Below are 25,452 nucleotides of genomic sequence, written 5' to 3'. Positions count from 1 at the left end.
TTCTGCATTTTACTTCAATCTAATATAAGCATCAAGGTAACTTGGACTGATTTTATTCTGTTTCAAATGAAAGCTTGATAGGTTTTGTTGAAATTGAATTTGATACAAACATATCTCAGAGTTATGTCCCTTACCACAGGTTTACTACATTAAGCAACAGTAAATACTATTACACCAAAGCAGTCACAAAGTGATAGCCTAGATGGAAATATATATTGTGATATACATGTACCATAAATTAATAACAACCTTGCTTATTGTATAGGTATTACTTGTATATTAGAATATGTAAATCTAACCCTCATTGCATTGCTTAGATAGAGTTATTATCGAGACACGGATATCTGTCAATCTAATTTAAACTAGCTTTTGTATTTTATCACTATGTTGAATGTGAGAAGGCAGTTATCAAAATACAAGAGCTAGTTTTAATTAAATTGATAACTGTACGAGTTGAATAAATATAGCTGTAAAAATATTAAGTCCATGAACATTGCAGAACATGGAAATTTAAAAAAAAACTGCGTTTTAAAGTACACCAAATGGTAATAACTGTACATATGTATACAGGACAAACCACTTTTTTCTATATTTTAACAATAAATAATACAAAAAGATTCATGTTAAGGAGGTAGACCTAGGGTAAGGGAAACAACTCTTGACATCAGTGATACGTTTGTACCACATTCAATTTCACTTAAGCCTCTCAAGTTTCATTTGAAGCAGAACAAAATGAATCCAAGTTAATTAGATGCTTACATAAGACTGATGTTAAATGCTGAATACAAATGTTCCAATGATTTTTAAGAGTTGTGCCCCTTACCCTAAGTCTACCTCCTTAAGTGTAGACATTTTGTAGACAACAGATATAGCAGTTTCCTCATCAGAACATGCATGTATAACCACAGAAAATATGTACATAGACATTTCCTTATTTCTACCAATAGCTGCACAGAAAATTTATACATTTTTTTAGTATTGAGGTAAAGACAATAATTCAAACAACATTTTGAACAGTTATTTAGTACATGTAACATTTGTTTCCAAAAACAATCTACATAGCACCAGCAATTGGTTAGTACATATGTTGACATGATGACGGAAGGTTACCATACTAAGAAATAATAGCGAATTCAATAGTGATGTTCAAGAAATACAGCTTGTCTTACCTTGATTAAATGAAAATCAATTGGTGAACTTTTTAAGACAACTGAGGAGATTTCAACTTTAAATCAGACAGAGATTTAAATACATTTGTACCAATGTTATAAAGAAGAAGGATTATTCCAGTACTAGAAGAAGTTCATCAGGTGATTGTAAATTAATAATGTGAAAACCTACTTTATCCCTGAACATCACCATTGTACGCGCTGTAATACAAACTAATAAAACCGGTATTGACCAAACTGTTCTATTACTGAGCATAACCTATACTGTTATGGGCATATTCTAGTTCCATCTTTGAGTACCAGTGAAGAGTAATGGAAGAACATTTTGAATAAGATACCAGTTTTTATCTTCAGCATTTTCACTTCACAGATCAGTTCAAAAATGAGAACAAAGAACTGCTGCTAAACAGATCCTAGTAATGTTCCAATATCAAAGGCCAATAGGATATAAAACTAACAGAATTGAGTTAAGTTGAGATCAAACTCATCTTTTAAAATATTTGGGCTCAATCTTGAGATTAAAGGAAGAAAATGTATAGAAATACCAACTTTTATACACAATTCTGAAATCCAAATTTACACTCAAAGGAAAGATGTCAATATTGGAACATTAATAGACTACTCCACTGGTCTGTATGACCAATTCAAACACAAGAGTACACTTGTTCGAAACAAAAATGAAGTTAATGTAAATGAATAAATAAATAAAGTGAGTAAGTGCTGCCATGTAAATATACTTGCACAATATGCTACTGTTCTACATACATCAAATGCTTACAAATAATATAATGATGAGGCAGACTTTAGGTCACAGCAGGAATGAAAAGACATAAGATGCTTGTTTAAGTATGTAAATAGTTTCCCAAATACTTTAAGCATGATAATACATAGTCAAACCAATAAGCAATATGTATATAATTCAGGACTGAAATAAGCTAGTTTATGGCAAGATAAATAGAGTGTCAATCTAATCCACGGCAGGATGAATTGGATAATAAAAAAACTTATCAGCTGCTAGGACAAAGCATTAAATATATGAAGATTACTATTTAGTGAAACCTGTCTAAAACCAAACCTTGAATGAACTGTAAATTTTTCCAAAATGCCTCCTGATGACCCATCATAGCAATTACAAGGCATTTTGAATCTGTTTTAACTGCACATCTGTCTTAACTCTACAAATATCTCCTGCAGGCAAGGAGGTTCCATTTAGCAGGGATGATTTAAAAGGTTTAAACACTAGCAGAAATTTGCAATATTAGAAGTTAATATACAAAAAAAATGTAACTGTAAAATCCAGATTTGAACAGGCTGAAATCAGTTTAGAAGTTGAAAGAAATCCCTGATTTAAACAGGTTTCACAAATAGAGATTTCTAAAAATATCAATTGTATGGAGACAAAAGTTGAAGGAAATGGTAAGTTATAGGGTAGGGAACAATAAGCTAGTTGTAAGCAAAAACTTTTGTCATTAAATATCAATGAGCCCCATCGGGGAAGAGAAAAGTACCCTTTTAAAATAAATAAAAAGTTCGTTCTGTATGCATAACTTAAGGAGGTAGACCTAGGGTAAAAGACACAACTCTTACAAACCCTCAGAACATTCGTTTTCACCATTTTAAATCAATCTCATGTAAGCATCAAAGTAACTTAACTGATTTCATTCTGTTTCAAAGGAAAGCTTGAAAGACTTTGGTGATACTGAATACGATACACACATATCACTGATTTCAAGAGTTACGTCCCTTACCCTAACTCTACCTCCTTAAACAATGAAAGAAATTTCAAACATGTAGAACCTCTACAATGACCTACATAATCTAAAACATACAACTGTACAATTACAGCTTCTTGCTGACAACAATAACATGTAAACTTATTTACACCTTCATTACATACATCTCTTCTTAGAATAGACAACAACAATCATGATATGAGTAATGTCAACACATGAATAATATTACCACATGGTTAATGTATCCATGTGCGTAATATCACCATGTGAATAATATCACCATATGGGTAATGTCGCCACATAAATAATATCACCACATGGGTTTGCATACCTAGGCACTAAGCACAATATTTTTATATTCATATTGTAAGCAGTTTCAGATCGTGAGTACTGGTACTGATACTGGTACATAGTACTGTAAGTCAGAACTTATTGATTTATTTTAAACATAATATAACTTAGTAAATACCAATTACTGATTAAAATTTTTAATTTACAAAACTAAAAGATTTTAAAAAGACTCGACTAAAAATGTAATTTCAACTTTAAATATAAAGATGAAAGAAAAACACAGGATTTCTATCAAAATGCAAGCACTATTTATGAAGGCTACTTTTGAACAAAGCACACAGCCACAGCAATATCTGTGTCAACATCCAGCTATAATTTAATTATACTCTACTGTTTTGTTTTGGAAAAGTAAGAAATTACCAAAAACCCTTTATATCCAAAAGAAAATGTAAACATATAAATATTATAAGTAAATATCTAAAAGAATTTTTTTTTTCTTCTAAAATTTGGAAAAAATTGCTTAGACATGAGGATGTAACATTTGGTTGTAGCTTAACAGATATTAAACTGTTTTATTTTGATCTGTTCAATTTCTGGTCACTCAGCATCTCCTTCAGGTGGTATCTGTACTCCTGGATAAGGCTCCGAGGGTGAAGGCTGAGGGGGTATAACATTCAAGGTCCCATCCTGTTCCTGCTGAACGAGTCCTTGGTCTTGTGGTGTATCAGCAGCAGCTGCAGCTAAATTTGTAATGGATTTACTCTTTACACACTGGAAATCAACATGGCGACTTCTAGCTTCTTCTTTCTCCCACGACATGCGTAAGAATGGCCTCTGAACATAGTTATAGATTACTGAAAAGAGAATTTATAGCATGACAGAACTTGTGTTTCTTCTCTTATCCACAAAAATTGCTATCCATGAATAAAAGTACTTTCACAATATTGTGTATACCAACATTTCTTAATGTAAAAATAAAACAGTTGAAAAATGTCTCATTTATTAACTATAAAAAACCAAAGTTCTTGGTTTAATGTGATAACAATTTGATTTTCCACAAGAAAATGTCTTGACAAACAGGTCTGGCTGTCTGGTGTACTTTAGGGTTCTGGCAAAGCTTTACATTATAAATTGTTAAAATTCTATTTATGAATATCTATTCAACAATCTTGACTTGGTGTGCTACAAATTTCTAACAAAAATATCCTTCTTAAGTGTAAGTCTTTTTATGAATCAGGCAAAATGAGAATAATAAGAATCATGCATGTCAAAACCCACTGATCTGACAATGTAATATCAAATTACACTATCAAAATGATGGGTTTTTTTTAATACCATGATTCACCCACTCCCTGATTCTTACAGGGACTGACACTCAATATAATATTGCTTTATACCTTCAGGTCTGCCACCAGGTCGTTTCCGCACCTTCTCCTTGTATGTGGGATAACCTAAAATTATTGACTTTGACACTATGATGTGAACATGGGAACTTTGAGTGGTAGCAAGATATTTTTCATTATCTACTAAGCCCAATAATGTTTTAAGGTACATTTAACTTTTACATCTAGTTGTAATGTATTTCCCCATGAAATTTAATATTACTACAAAAATATCCTTTAAAGTACAATTAAGTTTCATTTTTCACCGAACTACAATTTTGAATGTAAAACATATTAAACGTTATTTCATATGCATCATTGCTTCATTTCAGCTGTTCCTGTCAAGCTGGACCAAAAAATGTAGCTGTATTTTCCACAATATCAAGAAGCACTTCTAGTGATGGGGGTTACACACTTTCATGAATTTTCTCTTGTTTTTAAATGTTTTAATATTCCATATACTGATATCATACCTTCAATACCAAGTCTGATTTTCTTCAGTCCTCTCTCTTTTAGCACCTGTTTAGCAACATCTCTATTTTCAATATACTTGAAAAATCTGTACATGTGACTACTGTTTATAACTAGAAAACAATTAAATATTACAATAAATAAAATTCACATGCACTTATTGCAATGAAAAAAATCAATACATGACAATGACTTCTGGTACCATATTTTCCGAACTGTAAGTCGATGTGGAGTATAAGTCGAATTGCCTAACCTTGACCAAAATCGACGAAAAAACATAGATAAGTCAAATTCAGCAGATAAATCTAGGGTCATTTATATCGTACATGTCAGCGAAGATTCGAGTTGAGCGGTTTTGTTTTCAACAGCATATTATTCCATCGCCGGTTTGACTGTTTGAGTGACGGCTTTCATTAAATTGCAGTTTACCAAAACTTTTAAAATAATAAAACAAAAAGTACACTAAACCAATCTAATGAAATGCATTTTTGATGAACATATTTCTTGAAAAATCCTTAGATAAGTCCACTTGGACGATAAGTCGAAGCTGAAAAAAAATATTGACTTATAGTCCCGTAAATATGGTACAAGAAAATTTCGTTAAAAACAAATAAAATGATCAATTCATACCACCCAACTTTAAAGATAGGTCTTTGTTAACAAGTTTTATTAGTCCAAACTAATTAAATTTCAATCAAGAAACAGTAACTGACTTTAAACAGATTTATAATATAAACAGAAAATCGCACCTAAATTATCTCTCTTGGCCAACATATATGATAAAAACAATAATAGCCTAAATAAGTGTTGATACATGAATTTTATTTGCAAGTATAGCTCCTCAGTGATAATTTATGTCTAGTTGGTATTCATAACTAGTGTGTATTTTTCTCCAACTGGCTCAGTTTATTTTCCTTCAAGTGTATTTTCATTAACATCCCAACTGCATGAAGTTTCATTAAAATCCCTTAAAAGATTTTAGAGGAGTTTAGCTAACTAAGAACATAGATGGATGAATGTGAAAATTCACGTGTACCAGACAAAAACTCCTTCAAACCGATATGAGGAGGTTATATCTTACTATGTGCCTCCTCTTCTCCCGTCTGTGGAGGATACTCCTCATCCCAGTCAACTACGTCCTCATCAGCTAGTATAACAATATGGCACTCTCTATCACCTCTCTGCAATAAAGACAGTTTCACCATCCTTATAATTTGTTATTTATTGTTAATAAATATAGAAATTACTGTTTTCTTTTAATTCACAAAGCAAAATAGGACTGTTTTTCATGGCAAAAAATATAACTTGTATTCTGGAATTTATAACATTAAAAAAGCAAGATTTCTTTTTTCATATCTGAGAATTAAATGTCTGTTTATTAATAAATACTTTCATTTCATAACATCTGCAACACTGTATCACTAAATGGCAAATACTATCCTAATTCTTTTAATTTTTTTAATCAGAAACAGAATACAATTTTTTTTTCAGTATCACATTCTTATTACTGCATTGCACTTCTGACTTAATTGAATAGAAGTAGCTCAAACTATTGACAGTTTTGTTGTAAAATTTATGTTTGGTATCCATAGCAATTACATCAGTAAATATGTCAATTGCTATTGAATACAGAAAACAAATTCCATACTGAGTAATTTCATTGCCAAGTTAAGTCACATAGATGAATGATCAGTTTAATAAGGTCACTAGTCCAATGGAACATGAAGTTGTTACTTACCTGGGCAGCCTGAACCATCTGAGGCAAAATCATATCTTCAAGGAACAATTCAAACTGTTGTCTGGCACCTTCATTGGATAGTTCATGTAACAACCCTCCTGTAATTGAAATAAAATTTAACAAATATGAGTTTACGCTTTGCCAATGAGGGACTATTTGTTCTCATATAAAATTCGACGGTTTCGATAACATTAATAATGCATTGATGGGTTGTTAATTGTTTACGACAACAATATAGGAGAATTTCTATAATCGTACATCATGCGCCTGCATTAAAAGTTCAAACAATCACTTCCAACAGAATGATTTTGAGCCATTCACGTTTCAGAGCATTTACATCAATACTAGCTACACATCAATAATTCTGATATCTTTCTATTAAAATAAAATTTTAGAAAGTCCATGTATGATTTATATATGTTATTCTAAGAACAAAAATAAATAAATATATTCATGTTAGATCTAAAAGAACATTTCACAACAAAGAAGTAATTATTTTCAGCATAAAAATATCAGGAAACAAACAGCATTTAAGATTGTAAATAGTCTCCAAGGCAGCCACAATCCTACAGCATAAGCTTTTTAAGTAGCACTCCACATAAGAATCATGCAAAATGTGATTCATGGCCGGAAAGCCTATATATTTTTATTTTTGATATTTTGTTTAAAATGCCATAGTTGACAGAAAGTGTAACATGTGGTTTTTCATATAACCCATGTTCATAGGAGATAAAAATTATATAGAATGCACTGTAGATTTCAAAATTAAGGGAGATAACTCTGTAAACGACACTCAAATACAATAGAATCTATTGGATTTTCAATGTTGATTATCTCCTAAGAGCAGGCGGATATGAATGAATAATTACACATCTCACAATATAGACCCATAAAACAACTTAATTACAAAAATAAAAATATGTAGCCTTTTTTTGGGGTGTATCACATTCTTCAGATTTTGCATGATTCTTACAAAGACAGCTGCTTAAATTTAGTGAAGGCTTGTTTATTACAGGATTAGATAAACACTGTGATACATGAATGTTATAATTGTTGGCATAAAAAGAATTGTTTGTTATTTTTATCTAAGTAAAATTACATACTCAAATTTTGACATTTGATTGTTTCAGCATCAAATGGTATGAGGAGATAGTCACAAGCCTCCCTCAGTTCATGAACACTGACACTAGGTGGACATCGGACTCTTCCAGTTCTGTAGAAATCCTAAAACACAAAGCACATAGTGATAACATGGTCAAACTTAAAAATGACATATCTATATTTTTGGCAAGTTTTGTATGGCTTTTTTAATACCATAGAACTTTATTCTCTAGTGTTTTATCTTATTCTTTATTAATCAACTACCCAAAATATGTTGAAATATGTCAAAAACTGACAAATTGATATGAATTCAAACCGGGCATCTATATGGGGTCTATATGAAAAACAGAGGGCCAATATGGATCAAACCAGGGCCAATACGGCATCATAACTTCCGGTCGTTTGACATCACCATTTTGAGTGAGAATTGTATTACATGAACTTTGATCACCAGGACTAAAAGCTGCAAAAACACAAAAAAATCTTCCATTTTATACAAAAAGGATATTTAAGACTGGTTAATGCAAATAAACCTACATGTTCTTGGTAAATCACAAAGACAACCATTCTACAAATCATCTAGTTGAGTTGGTTAATAAAATTGTCAATAAAAATGTAATTTCATATTGTCCCTGTTATAGGTTTCGGTCAGTCATAGGTTTCGGTCAATCATACTGGCCTCAATAGCCAAATTCGCCCTCGGCGATGCCTTGGGATCAATATGACCACCTCGACCAATATGACAGACCAAAAACCTATAACAAGGCCAATATGAAATTACATATTTATTAACATATAGTATGACTCAAAAGACAATATGCAATAAAACTATATTCAAGACAAATTGTACAAATCATACAACCCTCAATTCTACTACAATTTATAGAATTATAGCAAATCATCCTTCCGTGTAGTTGGTAATATTAGCGGGTGCTAAATTTCGCAAATTGAACTATGAACACGGGTATGTATAACTTATTTAATTCTACTGGTCTATATTTTTATGTATAACTTATTTAATTCTACTGGTCTATATTTTTGGCATCCATGGATATGATCCATGTGAGATGACTGTAAAGTATCTAGTCATAAATTTCATGTGCTTATAATTTTTATCATTCCCAATCTAGCGAATACATTTGAATGTCACAAAAAATTCTCATTATACAGTATTTTTATGGATACTTTTACTGTAGTTGTCAGAGTATAAAGAAATAATGACTTGATTGAAACGATTTACTACTTAACAGGTGTCTGAGTGTCCAAATTTACCATAAACAACAATTCATTATCACATTTTCAATCCTAACAAACGGCAAAATTCAAGTGGTAGCAAAAATAATTCAGCGGTAACTTAAGGAGGTAGACTTAGGGTAAGGGAAATAACCCTTGAAGCCAGTGTTATGTTTGTATCATATTCAATATCACCATAGCCTTTCAAGCTTTCCTTTGAAACAGAATGAAATCAATCCAAATCACTTAGATGCTTGCATGAGATTGATGTAAAATGGTAAATACAAACATTCCAATGATTTGTAAGAGCTGTGTTCCTTACCCTAGGTCTACCTCTTTAAATGTCAAAATTAAGACATAGTTATAGAAAGCCTTAGTTGGATGACCTAACACTGACTTCATATGTAAGTTCTATGGGCATTATACAAGACAAAAGAAAGGTGAAAGTTCAAAAATTGATTATATTCATGAAGATAAACTTACCAATATGGATCTGAATACAGTTGAAGATAGCCCCTCAGCAACTTCGTACTCCCCTCTTTCATTGGGTCGAGTAAAATTGTTTTCTAGAGATGAAGTAAACATCCTACAAAGGTAATGTTATTATATTAATTATAATGTAATATTGTAATATTCAAACATTGTACGGAAAAAAAAGAGAAACTGAATTTATATTTTCATTTATAATAAAAGAAAGACTACTAAACTGCCAAAAAATACAAAAATCAAATGCTGCTGCAAGTAATCACATAAAAATATTTATCCAGTAAATAACTTTTTTTACACCTTTTTAAGAAATTTTTATTTCGTCAAATTTCAGTGATTCTGAGTTTTTATTATATTATTACTGGACTTTTAACTAGATGTCAAAATTTTTAAAAAAATTTTAAAAATTATGTATGCATTAAATTAAATTTTAAAAGACAGTGCACTGCCTTTGGACCAATAGACCTTGAGAGTCACTAATTATTTACCTTCCTAACATAGTATTTGGATGAGCTCTGAACAAATCAGCATCAACAACAAATCTGGTTTCATCAACAACCAATGTTATTCTTTCAGCTGGCCGTGGGCTATTGTTTCCCTTGGAAACACCACATGCTCCCTGTAACTCCCCATTGAATGGGAAATAAACTGAGTCGGCCCCTAGATTTCTGTTCTGGCCATCAGCAGATTGCATCCTACGCATGTTTCTGGCTGGCTGAATGGCTGGCTGAACAGTTAACGTTTCCTGTGATCTGGTTACATTGTCACAGTCTTCGTTGCTACTGTCTAAACTCAATGTTCTGCTTCTATTAACCAGGCAAGGCTTTGATCTAGGGGCTCCAAGGGAGCTAGAACATAAGGGCAAATCATCAATATCATGTATTCATGAGGCAAAGATTTGATCTAGGGGGTCTAAAGGAGCTAAAACAAAAGGACAAAGCATCAATAATATGTAAATGTATTCACTAGGCAAAGCTTTGTTCTAAGGGCTCCAAGGGAACTAGAACATATGGGCAAATCATCACTATAATGTATTCACTAGGCAAGGATTTGATCTAGGGGCTCCAAGGGAGCTAAAACAAAAGGACAAATCCTCAGTAATATGTAAATGTATTCACTAGGCAAAGCGTTGTTCTAAAGGCTCTAAGGGAGCTAGAACAAAAGGGCAAATCATCAATATAATGTATTCACTAGTCAAAGCTTTGTTCTAAGGGCTCCAAGGGAGCTAGAACATATGGGCAAATCATCAATATCATATATTCATCAGGCATGGATTTGATCTAGGGGGTCTAGGGGAGCTAAAACAAAAGGGCAAATCATCAACACATAAATTTATTCACCAAGCAAGGTTTTGATATAGGGGGCTCCAAGGGAGCTCAAACACAGGCAACAATCATCAATAACATGTACATGAGTAGTTACAAAAAAAGAATCATAATTTTTTTTTTGCAACTGTATTCAAAACAAATGAAAATTCATTTGTAAACATAACAGTTATAGTAGTAAACATCATTTTCAGAACATTAACATGGAATTTTTTTTGTATGACATACAAGTCATTAATTTCAATTGATGCCTTTATAACCCATACTCCTAGTATTACAAGTAAGAGTGTGTTTCATAACTGAGATGATGTGACATTTGGCTGTCTACAAATTGAAGTATTTTATAGTAAACATCTGATAAATGTCTTCATTTATACTTAAAAAAAAATTGTTTGTACTGTTATTTGAATAAGCATATTTAACATGAGATTAGTACTTTATTTTTTTATTTCCATAACCTAATAATAATAACAAAATATTTATTTCAAGAGGGTTACACAGTTAGTTTACAAGCAAATCTTCCCTGAGGCCCTCCCAAACAAAACTACTAAAAAAAGCACTTTAAGGTAATACAATATAGAACATTAATACAGTGTGAACAGCCAATACTTTCTCTTTTATGATACTATATTCAGAAGTCTTAAGGTACTTCTTTATACTGATTTTAAATGAGTTATCAGTGGCTTGATTATGAACATGTTTGGGTAACTTATTCCACAAGACAAACCCAGAATATATGAATGAATCTCTGCAATTTTCAGTTTTAATTTTTGGGATTAACAAGTTTCCTTGTTCAGCATTTCTTAGTGAATAAGGTTTGTTTTCTGATATTCAACTTGGTGCTTCCACATAGAGAGATTTATAGATTAATAGGTATTTATGATATTTAATCCTTATTTCTACTTTCATGATTCCTAATTATTTGAATAATGTTTCTGATGGAGAACAAGGTTCAGCATCTAGAATGAGGCAGATAGCCCATTTTTGGAGTTTAAGAATTTTGTCAAATCCTTCAGAGCTAAAGCCACTCCATACAGTACAATAGTAGTCAATAAGTGGAGAATGTAACCATTATATCTAGTTTCCATATTCAGATATTTCTTAATCTTTGATAAGAGATACGAGCTAGATAAAACATTAGAGCATATATGATCAACATGACATTAAGCTTAGAGTATCATCAATTTTTACACCAAGCAGTTTTTCAATTACAGTCAAACCTTGTTAAGTCGAAGTCGAAGGGACCATGCAAAAATGTTCGTGTTATCTGAGGTTCGAGTAATCTGAGATCGAGGATAAACCGGAAATACTAGTAATTTGGTCAATGATTGTTTCTGCTTTTACATCATTTGTTGAGCTTGTACATGTGCATGTACTTCACTTAACACGGTACTTTGTAATGTCTTGAGTTTCATATCAGAAGATATTTTTTGTGCTTTGTATATCATGAAATACTGAGTGTTTTAGTGAAAATTTCTTCTTGTTTTTCTACATCGAAAACTTCATAGTTCAAAACAAGTTACTTTGTTTGACTCGCAATCAGGAGTATCGTCAATCCATGTGCTCAACATATTACAATAAAATTTCAAATTCACTAGCGAAGCCAATGTAGTCGTTGAAATACTTACTATCAACTGTGTGACTGCAATTCATCTGTATTTTTGAATTATCAAAATACCTAATTACACTGTTAGTGTGAATACCAACGTGTAAATGATAAAATTCGTTTAACTACACACACAATTTTAAATTAATTAAATACACAAATCAATCCATAAAGAGTGTCAACAAATTAATTTTAAAAGCCACCCTAATCATAATTTAAACACACTTCAATCATGGTATGTAATAAAGCAATCAGTTTTCCGACTAAATAGTAGACTTTGAGACATCAGGGTTAATTAACCTCCAAGTCCTATTGAAGGGACTGATTGAGTACCTCGAGTAATCCAAGGTTTCAATTCGTCCGAGTTTGAGTCATCCGAGGTAAAATTGTATTGGAGTAAGGGAGTTTTGCTGGGACTATGTATTTAGTTCGAGTAATCCCAGATTTCGACTAATCTGAATTCGACACATTGAGGTTCAACTGTAATTATTCAATTATTCAACCTGTTCAATTAGACAATTTAAACAGTTTTAAATTAAGTATTTTTAGACATTTTCTTGTACCTGGTATGTTTTATACAGGCTTTCTTAGTCTCCTCCGTCTCGGAATAGTAATCTGTGTCACATTCACTATCAGTGTCGTAGGATCTATGATTAGGATTGTGGTTTCTATGGCGGCGATAAGCCATCCCCACAAAGTGGGATGACTATCGATTTACTTGGTCAGTGATGATGATGATTTTTACTACAAAACAAAATTTTAATAAAAAAAATATATTAGTTCTAATGTTTTGATTTCAATTTTCACTATTTGATCATCTGATATCACAAGGATTAACTTGACATTCAAGAACTTGTATCTTTACACTAAAATAAATTTATCATTCAGGTATATTTTATATTTGTTTTTTTTTTTAAAATGTGATTACAAAAAGTTCTTTCATGCAGATTACCAGTATGTGGAGGTCTGAGTGTGCATCCATCCAAATTTGATGAAAGTTGTACTTAACTAATATCTCTGGGGAGCCCGAATCGCTCACCTGGTCAAAAATAGTCTTTAACTTTCTAAAACTCTGGACTTTACTGTACTATTGTCACAAAAATCATTTAATCAAAAGAGACCAGGTTTTCATATAAAACAAATTTTTAGTCATTTTTTCACTCTTCAAGAGCAATAAAATTTGGCTTGGTCCACAGATCATTATGAAAATTTTGGCATAGGTCTGTATCACAATGCTGTTCAATTTTACACTCTCAGAATTTAGCCCAACCCATTTGTTTACAAGTTGATTTTAAAAATCTTCAATTTGACCCCCTATGGTCTATTTTTAGAATCATAGGCTATGATTTTTGCCCGATCACAAATCCCCACACAACAATTGTTAAAGATATTGTAAGGTACATTCATGCCAAGTTTGGTTACAATCCATCTAGTAGTTCAGGAGAAGATTTTCAAAGTTGGAAATACAATTTGGGAAAAAAATCCATTTCAGTACCGATAACTCATTCATCTGTCCAGGATTCTTTCTGAAAATTTCAGTATGGGTCAATCCAATCAAGCTGAACAATTTTTCCCTACCAGATTTTAGATAAACCCAACTCCTTCTGAGTTATGTGTCAATTTTTAGTACAGTTGCCATTTTTTTTTTTTGCAAGATAAAAAATCCCCAAGCACAGATTGTTAAAAATGTTCTAAATAACATTAATGTTAAATTTGGTTTCAATTCATTTAGTAGTTTAAGAGGAGATTTTTGAAGTTGGAAGTGTAAAATTTTGGAAAAATAAAATTTCAGGCCCTATAACTCATTCATTCATTAAATGATCTTTCTGAAAAATTTTGCACAGGTACATCCCATTATGCTTAACATCTTCCCTCTTGTCAGATTTAGGTAAACCCAACTGTTTTTGAATTATGTGCAAAAAGCTGCAATTTGACCCCTATGGTCTATGTTTAGAAATGGCTGTCATGTTTTTTTTGTCAGATAAAAAATCTCCACACATACATAGTAAACTATTTAAAGATATTCTAGATAACATTTTGCTACAGTTTGTTTCAATCTATCCAGTAGTTTCTGGGGGAAAAGATTTTTAAAATTGGAAATGAACAATTTAACTTAGCAAGAACTTAGCTTAAACCAAAGTCTGTTTTTGAGTTATTTCCAAATTACCTCTATTTGACCTCTATGGTCTATTTTAGTAAAAGCAGCCACGCTTTTCACAAGATCAAAAATCCCCACCGAAGGATTGTTAAAATACCCTTAGGAACATTCATACGAAGTTTCGTTACAATCTGTAATAGTTTCAGAAGAGAAGATGTCGAAAAAGTTTACAGATGACAACTGAGACGAACACATAGTAATGCCAATATCTCACAAAGCTTTGGACATGTGTCAGAGCTAAAAACAGAGTGACCACAATCAATTTATTTTCATAAGTTTTAATTGCCAGTCAGCAATTTTTTCCAAGGAATATGAAAGCATTAGTCACTTTTGCATGGGGAAAGTGTGGACATTTACAAAGTGTAAAAGTGATCTTTTAAGATGGCATTTGCATCTGATGTATGATATTTCAGTATTTTCAGATCTTCATATGTAGTCTACCATAAAAATCCTTATTTTCTGTTGTTCACCCCTCTTATATGAAAAAAAATATTCTGAGATGGTTAAAGGCAAATAATTACATTGATCATGAATTTCTGACAGAACCTTTTATTAATGTATCAGATCCACTACTGTCACCCACAATGGCAACATCCCTTTTATTTTATTATAATGACCGACACTACTCACTAGTGTGAATACTGTAAATCAGAAATCTAATTTTTTGTTATGCGTCAAATAAGAATAAAGAATGAAAGAATAAACTTTAAATGTTCCTAAAACCAATGGAGAAATAAAGAACAAGATTTAGAACGTGCATTTTGGAAATGTTTACACATGTGACATGACATGCACAACAGACTGGTAAACATTTCGGTCTTACGGAAATTAGCCATGGAATTTTGCAGCTTTTAAATGAATCAAAAGAAAAACCAGCTCTTTAAACCTGTGAAAATAATTTCGGCTTACGCAGAAAACCAGATTTCTTTCTTCGCAGTTAATAATTACCATTAAAAACACAACCAATTCTTTTTCCAAGCGAAAATGATGAATTGTGGGATTGGTGAAGGAAATTCGACCGAAAACCAAAAGATCAAAATCGTTAAAAAAGATAATAACGGACATATAGAAAATTTTAAAAGATGACCTCGGAAAGAAGTCACATTTCTTGTTTCAACCAATACTTACATAGCAATGCCTAAATTTAATAAAAGTGCAGTACGGAGTAAGTAAATTGAAGGAAGTCAGAACAGAAAAAAAATATAAAGACGAAAACTGTAGGACAGCTTTTATGTTTTTCATTCGTATGGTCTAACCCAATCAGTAGCCACCTAACAAATAACACTCGACCAGCGGGAATTTAAAGATGGAGGGAGGTAAACATGATCTGCAACATTTTGTCAAATTCTTCTGAATGTTTTGTCTTTTTATCCTAAAATTACTTCAAGTCCATGTTCAGTCTATAACGTTCGATATGGCATCACGTATTAAATTGTTTTCTACAGATTTTAAGTAAATGATAAGTCAATCGGTTAGTCACCAATGTAAACAAAAACCCAAGAGAAGTTGATATTGACAATCTTTGTGCAATATATTTTACATAAAATACATTTGGCCCCATTTGTTGTGAATATGAGAAACTTAAGTCATGTTTTGTTGACTTGTAATTTTTTAAGCCAAAAGCATGCATGAATGTTGTCATTTAACAAAACTTGATGTCAAGTTACACAACGGCTAATTCCCTCTTCCCACGGTGAGCGTGAGCGGTAACAAGTCAAGTTGCCCCCCAAGACAAGTCGCCCACTCTCAAGACAACTCACCCACTATCTTCAAGTTATGTTATCTTGTTGGTTTAAAAAGTTTACTCAAAATATGAAATGAAGGAATATTTACGCATCTGAAAACGTAATTTACAAGTCTATAGATCTCTAATTTTTCACATCATTTTGTGGTTATTTTATGAAATTGTCCTAGATTGTATCGTGTTATAATGTCATATCTGTAATCTGTTCGTGATAAGGCAAAATGAAAAGAAATTCGTATTCAAGTTTAAATACATTTTATTCAGGAGATATATTATTTAATGGGCTTTGGACTTTGGGCTGTGACACTGTTCCAGTGAATATCCAAAGCTGATCTACCAAACAAAACTCACCTTGTATCCTTCTTAATCATTTTAAATTATCCAAGCTAATTAAAAAATGACATGTTTGCCAAGCCAATACCTGTAAATCAAGCTTAATTACCTCATTAACATAGTGGGTTTAATTTATTTATTAAATTCAATTAATGAATTAATCAGTGGTAACTACCAAAAGTGCAAAATCGAAAGTGCCAAACAGGCGTGGTATGTTCACGTCAAGTGAAAAAGTCTGTCAGAATATACAATTTTTGTCAAACAATTTAACTATTAATCAACATATTGATATACATAAACAAAACAAAAATTAACTATTTATCAACATTCTCATTCAAGGAAACATTTGGAAAATAAGGACACAATAATTCATTTTATCCAAATCATGTGAAAATAATAAGTTTAAATTACTTATTGTTACATAAAATTTATTTATATTTTGATTGGGCGACTTGACCCGCATTTGCATGGGCAATGGTGGACAATTTGTGCCCACCCTTGGACACATTCCCACTGGCCCGCGGTGGACACGTGGTTGGTCTGTGTCCACATTGCCCACGCATTCTGGTGGTCACTTTTAAATCTTGTTTCGTTTTACCAGGACTCAGAGTTAAAACTCATTCTTACATTTACGGTCCTGTTGTATTATAAGAAGCGTATCTAATTGTATGAACTATCAGTAACAATATTTCACAGGTGTCAATAGAGCTTCTTTATTATTGACAGTCATCAATTACCTGTGGGCGGGATTAAAGCAGAGAAGCATGAGCATTTGCCAACAAATGGAATAAATACAGGAAATCATGGTAACCTTTGATAGGTGCCATTTGATCTCTTTAACGGCCATGTGATGGAAAAAGTGCACCCTCCTTTTGCTTATACATGTAATATTTAAAATTCTTAGAGAAAATCAGTTAAGATTGGATGTGCAGTCCCTTTGAAAGATGAAACTATTTACAACTGCATCCCCTTTTACGGCACTGCATTATGTTGCTATGAATTTCTCATGGTGGCTAAAGATGCAGGTGTTCTATCTCCGACCTTTGATTGACAGGTGATCAATTAAATAAAATGTCAAGGATGTGGTTTTAAATAAAGATGCAGTAACGTTGATTGACAGGTAGTAAATTATAGGAATATTTAGGGTTTGGTTTCAAGTATTGTGAACTAAAACTGGACAGTTAAGCGGCAGGTATTAGCAAACGATACTTACATGTACCTTAGAAGACGTATTCATGTAGGTGATTTAATCATGATTAGACCTTCATGCACCTGTGTACTAAGATTGAGGAGTAATAAATTGCTTTTTTCTGTCAACAACCATAAAAAAAATAAACTAGATGTACGATAAGTGCAACCTTCATGAAATTCGAAAATAAAATCAAAACCATTGTGGGCTGGTGTTACAAATTTTAAATATGCTAAAATTTGAATAATACTCTCAACTATAATAATTCAATATGTATCCATTTCAACAACTACAAGTGAAAGGCAAAATAACGCAAATATACATAATTTTCAATCTTATTTTTGTCCCGTTTTAGTATTGAAATATATTGGAGATTTTCAGAAAAAGGCCTACTAAGTCGGTACACCAGTGTAAATAAAGATACCAATGAGTTTAATTACTTCTATACATGTATATAGTTAGTCGTAAAATTTATTCTAGAAGAAATTTTTTTTTATCAGATTCTATCTATTTTATATTTTATGAGGGATTTTAAATGTGGAAATTTTGATTTGAAAATAAAACTTTGGATGTCCCTAATACACTTCTGTAATCATAAAACATTAAATTAGGTTTCTTTTTATTCTTTAATCTAAATATTACCAAACAATTCCTTCTCGTTAATTAGCAGTTAATCGACCACTTCCTGTATATTGGCTGAGTGTGACACACTCGGGTATTAAGTAGTGACATTACACGGATTATACTGATTTGACTAATTAAATTAACGTTGTAAACACATTGATTAATTTTATTTCTAGGTGGCTATGATATGAGAATCACAAATACTTTATAAGATTATTATGTTTAGTAACTAGAAAAAAATACTTGTATTGAGCATGATTTTACAGGAACAATGAACATTTAATTATTGAAATAAAAATTTGATTGCCCTTGTGTCATTCAACTATTTGTATATTCATAAACTAACAAGGGATATTTTGAAAATGAAAGTAATAATGTTTCTGGAATAAAGTTTCAGAAGATTCTAAAAAGTGACGAGATTTCAAAATAAAACACTTTAAAAGAAATCCATTTTCGAAGTGCATTTTGATTAATAACTTAATATGTGAAGATTTTCGGGAATTACATGTAAATATATTTTAAGTAAAAAGTCTGACTCGTAAAATGAAAAGTTATGATTTAACGTCAACGGTTATGAAAAACTTAAGAAAACATAATTTTATATTTCTATATGTCTCGTAAGGTTGCATAGTTTTTGAATGAAGGTGTCGAATTTTAAATTCTTTCATGTATTATCACTCTTCTTATTATCTATGCAAATAAGGCACATTGTTCGTCAATCGATAATTGTTGCCGTGTCAACGAAATGTCAATTTACCTCATACAATGCTCAAAACACATGGACACACCTTTTGATAAAACGTGAAACACATTGATTCGTCGACGATATTACGAAGGCGTTTATCAAATTTGCATAAGAAATTGACACACTCAAAGCATTTTTATAGTTATTGGTTTAAAATACTTTGTAATTATTACATAAGAAACCCATCAGTAAAATGAGTACTTCGCAAGTACTTGATTTTCTTGAACATTTTAATTTACAATGGTGGTGTCACAATTTTGGCTGGAGGCCAATTATACGTGAAAGAAAATTGATTCTCACGGTCAAGGTAATGATTGACACATTATTCTTTTATTTGTCAACCGTTTGAACATTGTAATAAAATTGCAGATCATGGATTAATTCCAATCAACAGGTTATCACGCATCCACCAGTTACCATGGGCATGGACACTATACTGTCCACCTGACACGGTGGGCACGTGGACGTCTGTCCACCATGGGCATTAAGGGTGGGCAAAGCATGGACAACTTGATTTGTCCACCATGGGCGAATGGCATCGTCAAAATAGTTGTTAGCTGTAGTGTATTAAGTATTAGACAAGTAAAACCAGAAGCACTCCCAAAGAAACATAACTTTATGCCACGTTTCATTTTGTAAGTCTTGTTTTAATAGGAGACAGTTGAAACCTGAAACACTGCATACGAAACATTAATTCATCCTTTCAATTTGTAATTCTTGGCTGGTTTACTCTTCTAATAACTACTAATACAAGTCATCCTGATGTCCTAATACTTGCTACGAATTGTTATGGTTTGAAATGTCTTTTGATCAAATTTTCTAGCATCGGTGAACATTTTTGTTTCTATAAACTATGAAACACTTCTAAAGATGTCATATATTTTATTTTATGTTGTTTTATTCTAATTCATATTATAGGAGAGTTCTTCGTGATGTCATCACACACCTGTGATTTAGTTTCGGTTGGCAAAAAACACATTGAGTGGCATGAGACATCAACTTTAAATCATCATAACTTTTTCATTTTTAAGATAATTTAATAATTCTTTTGGTTCCCTAAACTACAAATAAAATTCTTTTTATCCATTAAAATTTTTAAATAAATATTCAGTAAACAGACTGTATGAGCATTAATTATAGCATTTTATTTATGGAAAAAACAGTTCATATAGCATCACATTGAATCAAAATAGGTTAAAGAGCAATGAAGGGAAACAAGGTTATAGCGGTAATCAAAAGAATGTAATCCAGGGACAAAGACCAGACATGGAAAACAGGCATACACAACAAAGAACATAAAGTAACTAAAATCATAAATACAAAGTAACAAAAGTAAATGAGCAACTCGGACTCCACTAAAAACTGGGAGCATGGACCTGGTGCACTGGTAGGGTAAGCGTCGTCTGCTTTTCTAGAAACACCCGCCGAGTTGCTCATAAACAAGTCCGGGATAGACAAATTTAGCATGATGTGTTTGGTCATTGTTTACGCGGAGATAAACAATATAGACTAGTTTGACACGCTTTAAACTATTCAATCTGATAACTAGTACCAACTGTCACTCATTTTGTGTGAGACTCGCACATTTTGAAGCTGATTTGCTGACATACATGTACATGTATTCTTTTGATCATAAGTTTTTTTTCTCTTTATTCTTTAATCTATAATCAGTATATGAAAAATTGCTTTGCTTAGGGATCAGGGACTTCAGGTAGAAATATAGTTATCCATTTACCATTCATATAGTTTTGGTTTCCTTAGATGTATGTGCCTTTTAAGGGCGAGGGCAAAGTGGTTGATAAAAACTGGATGTTGATGATTTTATTAAGATATGTACATGTACATGTACATGTATTCAGAAAACAGAAAGGCAGGATTTTTACCATTTATGTTCTGGTGCTACATATATATGGTGGACACAAGATTACCAAATTTCCAGTAATGGTAGAAAAACTAATGTGCTAGACTAAAAAATATGTCTGTTCATAGAACTTTATATGTAAATGTACATCATTACAAGGATTAGAGGAGGTCGTCATGGTTCTCCATAGATGAAAATTCAACCATTGAAAAAAATCTTATTAGGATTAGTATTCAGAAAACAAAAAGGCATGATTTCTACTATTTATGTTCTGGTGTTAAATGCTGGACTCAATAGTACCAGATTTCCAGTATTGGTAGAAATATTAATGTATTAAAGTATAAAAATATGTTTGTTCAGTTACATGTACATGTACATTTCTATTATTACAAGGATTAGAAGAAGTCATCAGGGCTCAATTCAACCATGGAAGAAAATCTTACCCACGAAATGTTCATCAACAATGAAATCATTCCAGATCACAATATTCTACAAATCCTTTTGAGCTTTTTTATTACATGATATTCATTTCATTAAATGCATTCTTCAGCAACTCTTTTCCGGTAGTGCAACTGCCTTTGTAACTTGCAATGTACATGTACATGTATTTTAATATTTAGAATAAAAAAATATCAAATACAAAGTACATTTTCTACTACTTGTACTTTGGCCTTAAGAGAAGTATTAAAATGATTATTATATGTAATACAATACAAATGTAACTCAAAAATCCTGATTTAAAAAATTTTTGTTCAATTTTTATTTTTTTTACCTTGGAATGAAACTCTGCTTTGTTTTTCATTAAGTTGTGGGATTTTAAATATTGGTAAAAGATTTGTCGTTTAACACTAAATAGGTGTGCTTTGGACTTATGCACACCTGTTTTTATTGTATATGTACATGTACATGCATTTCGCATGTGACATTAAACTTGCATATTTTAACTAAATATATTTCTGTCTATTAGCACTTCATTCAAGAACTTAAGACATGGTGGGTATAATATTGTACAACTGCTAATATTAAGTATCTGTCTTTGTAAGAATCATGCAAAATCTGAAAAATGTGATACACCCTAAAAAAGGCTACATATTTTTATTTTTGTAATAAAGTTCATTTAAATCTGCCTGCTCTTAGGAGATAATCAGCATTGAAAATCCAGTACATTCTATTGTATTTGAGCGTCATTTACAGAGTTATCTCCTTTAATTTTGAAATCAGCAGTGCATTCTATACAATTTTTGTCTCCTAAGAGCACGGGTTATATGAAAAACCACGTTAATTTCTGTTTACTATGGCATTTCAAACAAAATTTCAAAAATAAAAATATGTAGGCTTTTTAACCCATGAATCACATTTTGCATGATCCTTACCTGGAGTGCTACTTAAATACCAAATTTTTAAGTTTGTTTTCATTGTTAACAAGAAAAATAAATATTCATGTTACAATTCCGACTCATACAAATGTACATCTACTTGTATATTCAACTGAACATTTTGTATGTACATATATGTGTGTATATTGAATTAATGCCCAAAATTCTTCTAAATGCACAAGGTTTACATTTAACTTATCTGTAAACAAGTTCGATAATATGTAAATGCGAGCAAAAGTATTCATTTCATATCAATAATCAGTTGTACTGCAAAATCTTATCTAAAGCAAATAGTAATGTCTTTCCTCATGGGAGTGTTACTTTTAAGGATTATATAAAACTACCAGTATTTAAGGCCAAATAAACTTAATGTCATAGTTTATCAGGCCATTTATCATGGAATCCAAAAAGGAAGGGGCATTTATTATTTATTTTTATTGATTCCAGAATGTCATTAAGGGAGGTACATTTTTGTTCTTATTTTACTGATGTGGCAATGAAAAGGGACATTAATTTAATGAAAATGTTTCATAGTTATAAAAAAATGAATTAGACAAATATTCATTTACTCTGATTTGGTTGACAGACTCAAAGTATGGTTGTAAAAGGTATGAAAATGCCGTGAATTATTGGACAGGCTCCAAACCTCTAGTCTAATGCAAGTACATGTACATGCATATTTTCATATATGTTTATTTTAAAAGGGATAAAATGATGAAATGTCAAATTTTGTATCATTTCTTGGGGCTCCAAAGGGGTTCCAAAATCCTCAAGTTCATTTTTGGCCTAGGTGGCCCCCAAACCTTTGGCCTATGGCTCCTTATATTTGCCCTTTCCAGGGTGATCTCTGTAATGGTCATTTAATTATAGGAAGACGAACTCTATCCCTTGAAGTTTACTATTATATCCGCTATGATTTTTTTTCATTCTACCATTATTATACATGTACCTTGACAGTGTCTGTTATTTAGAACTTTGAACATTTTATTGTTTCTGACATTTAAATAAATGAGAAATCAAACCTTTAAAGTAGACTTTTGTAGATAATGACCATTGTTCAGTGGGTTTCGTGACCACTGCTTTGTGGTCCATCTAATTACTGTAGGGTTTATACTCTACACAAAGGGTATTATGGAAAATTAAAACAAATATTGTTTTTAATTTACATTTTGACAGAGAAACATAATTGTAAGCTAGTCCAAAGAAACCACAATGTAAAATAGCTATTCATCTATGACAATGATCTTTATTCATAAAGTTTCATACAAAGATTTAAGTGTCAGTCATTGTAACAATTGGGCAGTGGGTGAAACATGGTATGTTGGTAAATAGTTATAATATCTCTGTCAAAAACCTCATTTTTCTAACATTCTATTGAAAAATTTGTGAGCAAATTCAATGATGCAGAGACCAGATAACGGTCTTTTCAAATAGAGAAATCATCCTTGAGTGGTTATAACTGTCAGATTGGTGGGATTTGACATGCATGTTTCTGATTTTTTCCAATTTTGCCTTATTCTTACAAACACTTATACTTAAAACCTGTAATTGAGGAATTGTTTGTCACAATATTTGTATTATAGGCTCATTTTCTTTTCAAATTTTCCAAAACATACATGTAAAGTTGACCCTTGCCAAATTGTCTTTGTGTAGCATTGATTCTAATGAATTGTACAAACTTATGATGGAAGAATAATACTAAGATATGAATCATATATTGATACAAAAGTTTATAAGATTATATTATGGTTCTGAAATAAGAACAGTTTTCAATTTCATTTAAATTTGGATATAAATGAACCTGTAAGTGGGATAAATTCCTTGTATGTGAAAATGAAGCATAAAAGTAAGTGAATTTTTGTTTTATATAGAATTAATTATTATTATTTACAAGGTATGCATTCTTGTTCCATTAAATTACAAATTCCATGATGTATATATCTGTTTTAACACTTTTGTATATGTTAAATATTAGTAAATAGTGTTTAAAACACTTCTATGTCCTAAAGGTTTGTCATTTTATATTATCATGCCGGTCTTGTGTAAGTTATTAGCAAAATATTTATGTAACAGGCCAGCCTGTTTAAGAACTGTCTTTAAACTACCAGAAAATTCCAATATATAATGTACATGTACCCCTTCACAAATTCACTTATGTGAGATTAGAGTATCAATGAGTTCTCACCATAATTTTAATAGTGCATTTTAACTAAAATTAATTTGAGATAGCACACTGCTAGAAGTTATAGTTCTCCAAATCTGTGTTAAATCAACCTACTTTTGTAGAGGGAACACTGCATAAGCATTTAAGTCCACAAGTAAACTATCATCTGATCTTAACAGGGATGATTTTTTCATCTTTTTGGCAGAATTCCGCTGTTTCAGATCTGGATTTTACTGTTACGATTCCTTCTTGTGCTGTTTATTTATTTCTAATTTTGTCAATTTCTGCTAATTTTGTTGACCTTGTAAAATCATCCCTTTATCTATGATAATGACTTAAAGCTTTTACAATGGGACTTCCCAATAAATAAAGGAATTCTTCAAACTGTAAGTTTTTTTTCTCTTTTATTCAGTTAAGTGCACTTGGTGTTCTTTATCAAGCTGAGGGGAAAAATCCAACAGGTGTTCTTTTATTTTTCTCCTTTGATTGAGAAAGTGCATTAGGAACCAAATTTCGTGGCCTGGCCTACCCATGAAAACCACAAAAAGTAGTACCCCACGAACAATAGTACTTTCACAGTAAATAGAGAACAGAATTGTCAAAAAATCTTACTGACCATATGATTATTATGTTTCTACATAAGCAGTAGTATAACACAAAAAATTGTTTGGAGTAGTCCACTCTGAGTCATTCATGTATAATCTACATTGTACATGTACATGT

At 31.6% G+C, this 25,452-nt stretch overlaps 2 protein-coding genes across 14 annotated transcripts in view; one reads left to right on the top strand and one right to left on the bottom strand.

Annotated features, from left to right (window-relative positions):
* Nucleotides 1-1,198: 1,198 nt before the first annotated feature.
* On the bottom strand, nt 1,199-15,712 carry LOC148614028 (BTB/POZ domain-containing protein 10-like). Of its 2 annotated transcripts, none has more exons than XM_088587790.1 (10): nt 15,642-15,712; nt 13,099-13,279; nt 10,093-10,452; nt 9,602-9,704; nt 7,888-8,008; nt 6,785-6,882; nt 6,128-6,227; nt 5,049-5,159; nt 4,591-4,644; nt 1,199-4,047 (listed from the first exon to the last, which is right to left on the bottom strand). In XM_088587790.1, exons 2-10 carry the CDS (start codon nt 13,221-13,223, stop codon nt 3,791-3,793), a joined length of 1,329 nt encoding a protein of 442 aa, XP_088443916.1. In that variant the 5' UTR covers nt 13,224-13,279; nt 15,642-15,712; the 3' UTR covers nt 1,199-3,790. The 2 variants fall into 2 exon arrangements, with proteins under 2 accessions (XP_088443916.1, XP_088443917.1); XM_088587791.1 differs by having other exon boundaries at nt 15,603-15,690.
* A 231-nt stretch (nt 15,713-15,943) lies between these two features.
* Nucleotides 15,944-25,452, top strand: part of LOC148614027 (uncharacterized) — a 92,979-nt gene continuing 83,470 nt past the window's right edge. For 4 of the 12 annotated variants that reach the window (XR_015923548.1, XR_015923549.1, XM_088587779.1 and 1 more), the window contains exon 1: nt 24,273-24,411. Coding sequence is in view for 10 of the 12 variants with exons in the window: in XM_088587779.1 (XP_088443905.1) it covers nt 24,399-24,411 (13 nt within the window). In the remaining 2 variants the exon portion in view is untranslated. Of the gene's footprint in view, nt 16,010-24,271; nt 24,412-25,452 lie in introns of those variants that run through there. The other 8 variants (XM_088587787.1, XM_088587783.1, XM_088587777.1 and 5 more) reach the window with 5 other exon arrangements.

This window comes from Perna viridis, chromosome 6 (assembly GCF_037379345.1).
Source record: "Perna viridis isolate PV_CMFRI_1.1 ecotype Kerala chromosome 6, ASM3737934v1, whole genome shotgun sequence".
Classification (NCBI taxonomy): Eukaryota; Metazoa; Mollusca; class Bivalvia; order Mytilida; family Mytilidae; genus Perna; species Perna viridis.
This window is presented reverse-complemented; position numbering and strand designations above follow the sequence as displayed.

Coding starts and splice junctions, on each gene's coding strand:
- LOC148614028 (XM_088587790.1), bottom strand. CDS start 13,223: ATGGCTTATCGCCGCCATAGAAACCACAATCCTAATCATAGATCCTAC. Junction 8,009..9,601: donor CTGTATTCAGATCCATATTG/GTAAGTTTATCT, acceptor TTTGTGTTTTAG/GATTTCTACAGAACTGGAAG. Junction 4,645..5,048: donor AATCAGACTTGGTATTGAAG/GTATGATATCAG, acceptor CAATAATTTTAG/GTTATCCCACATACAAGGAG.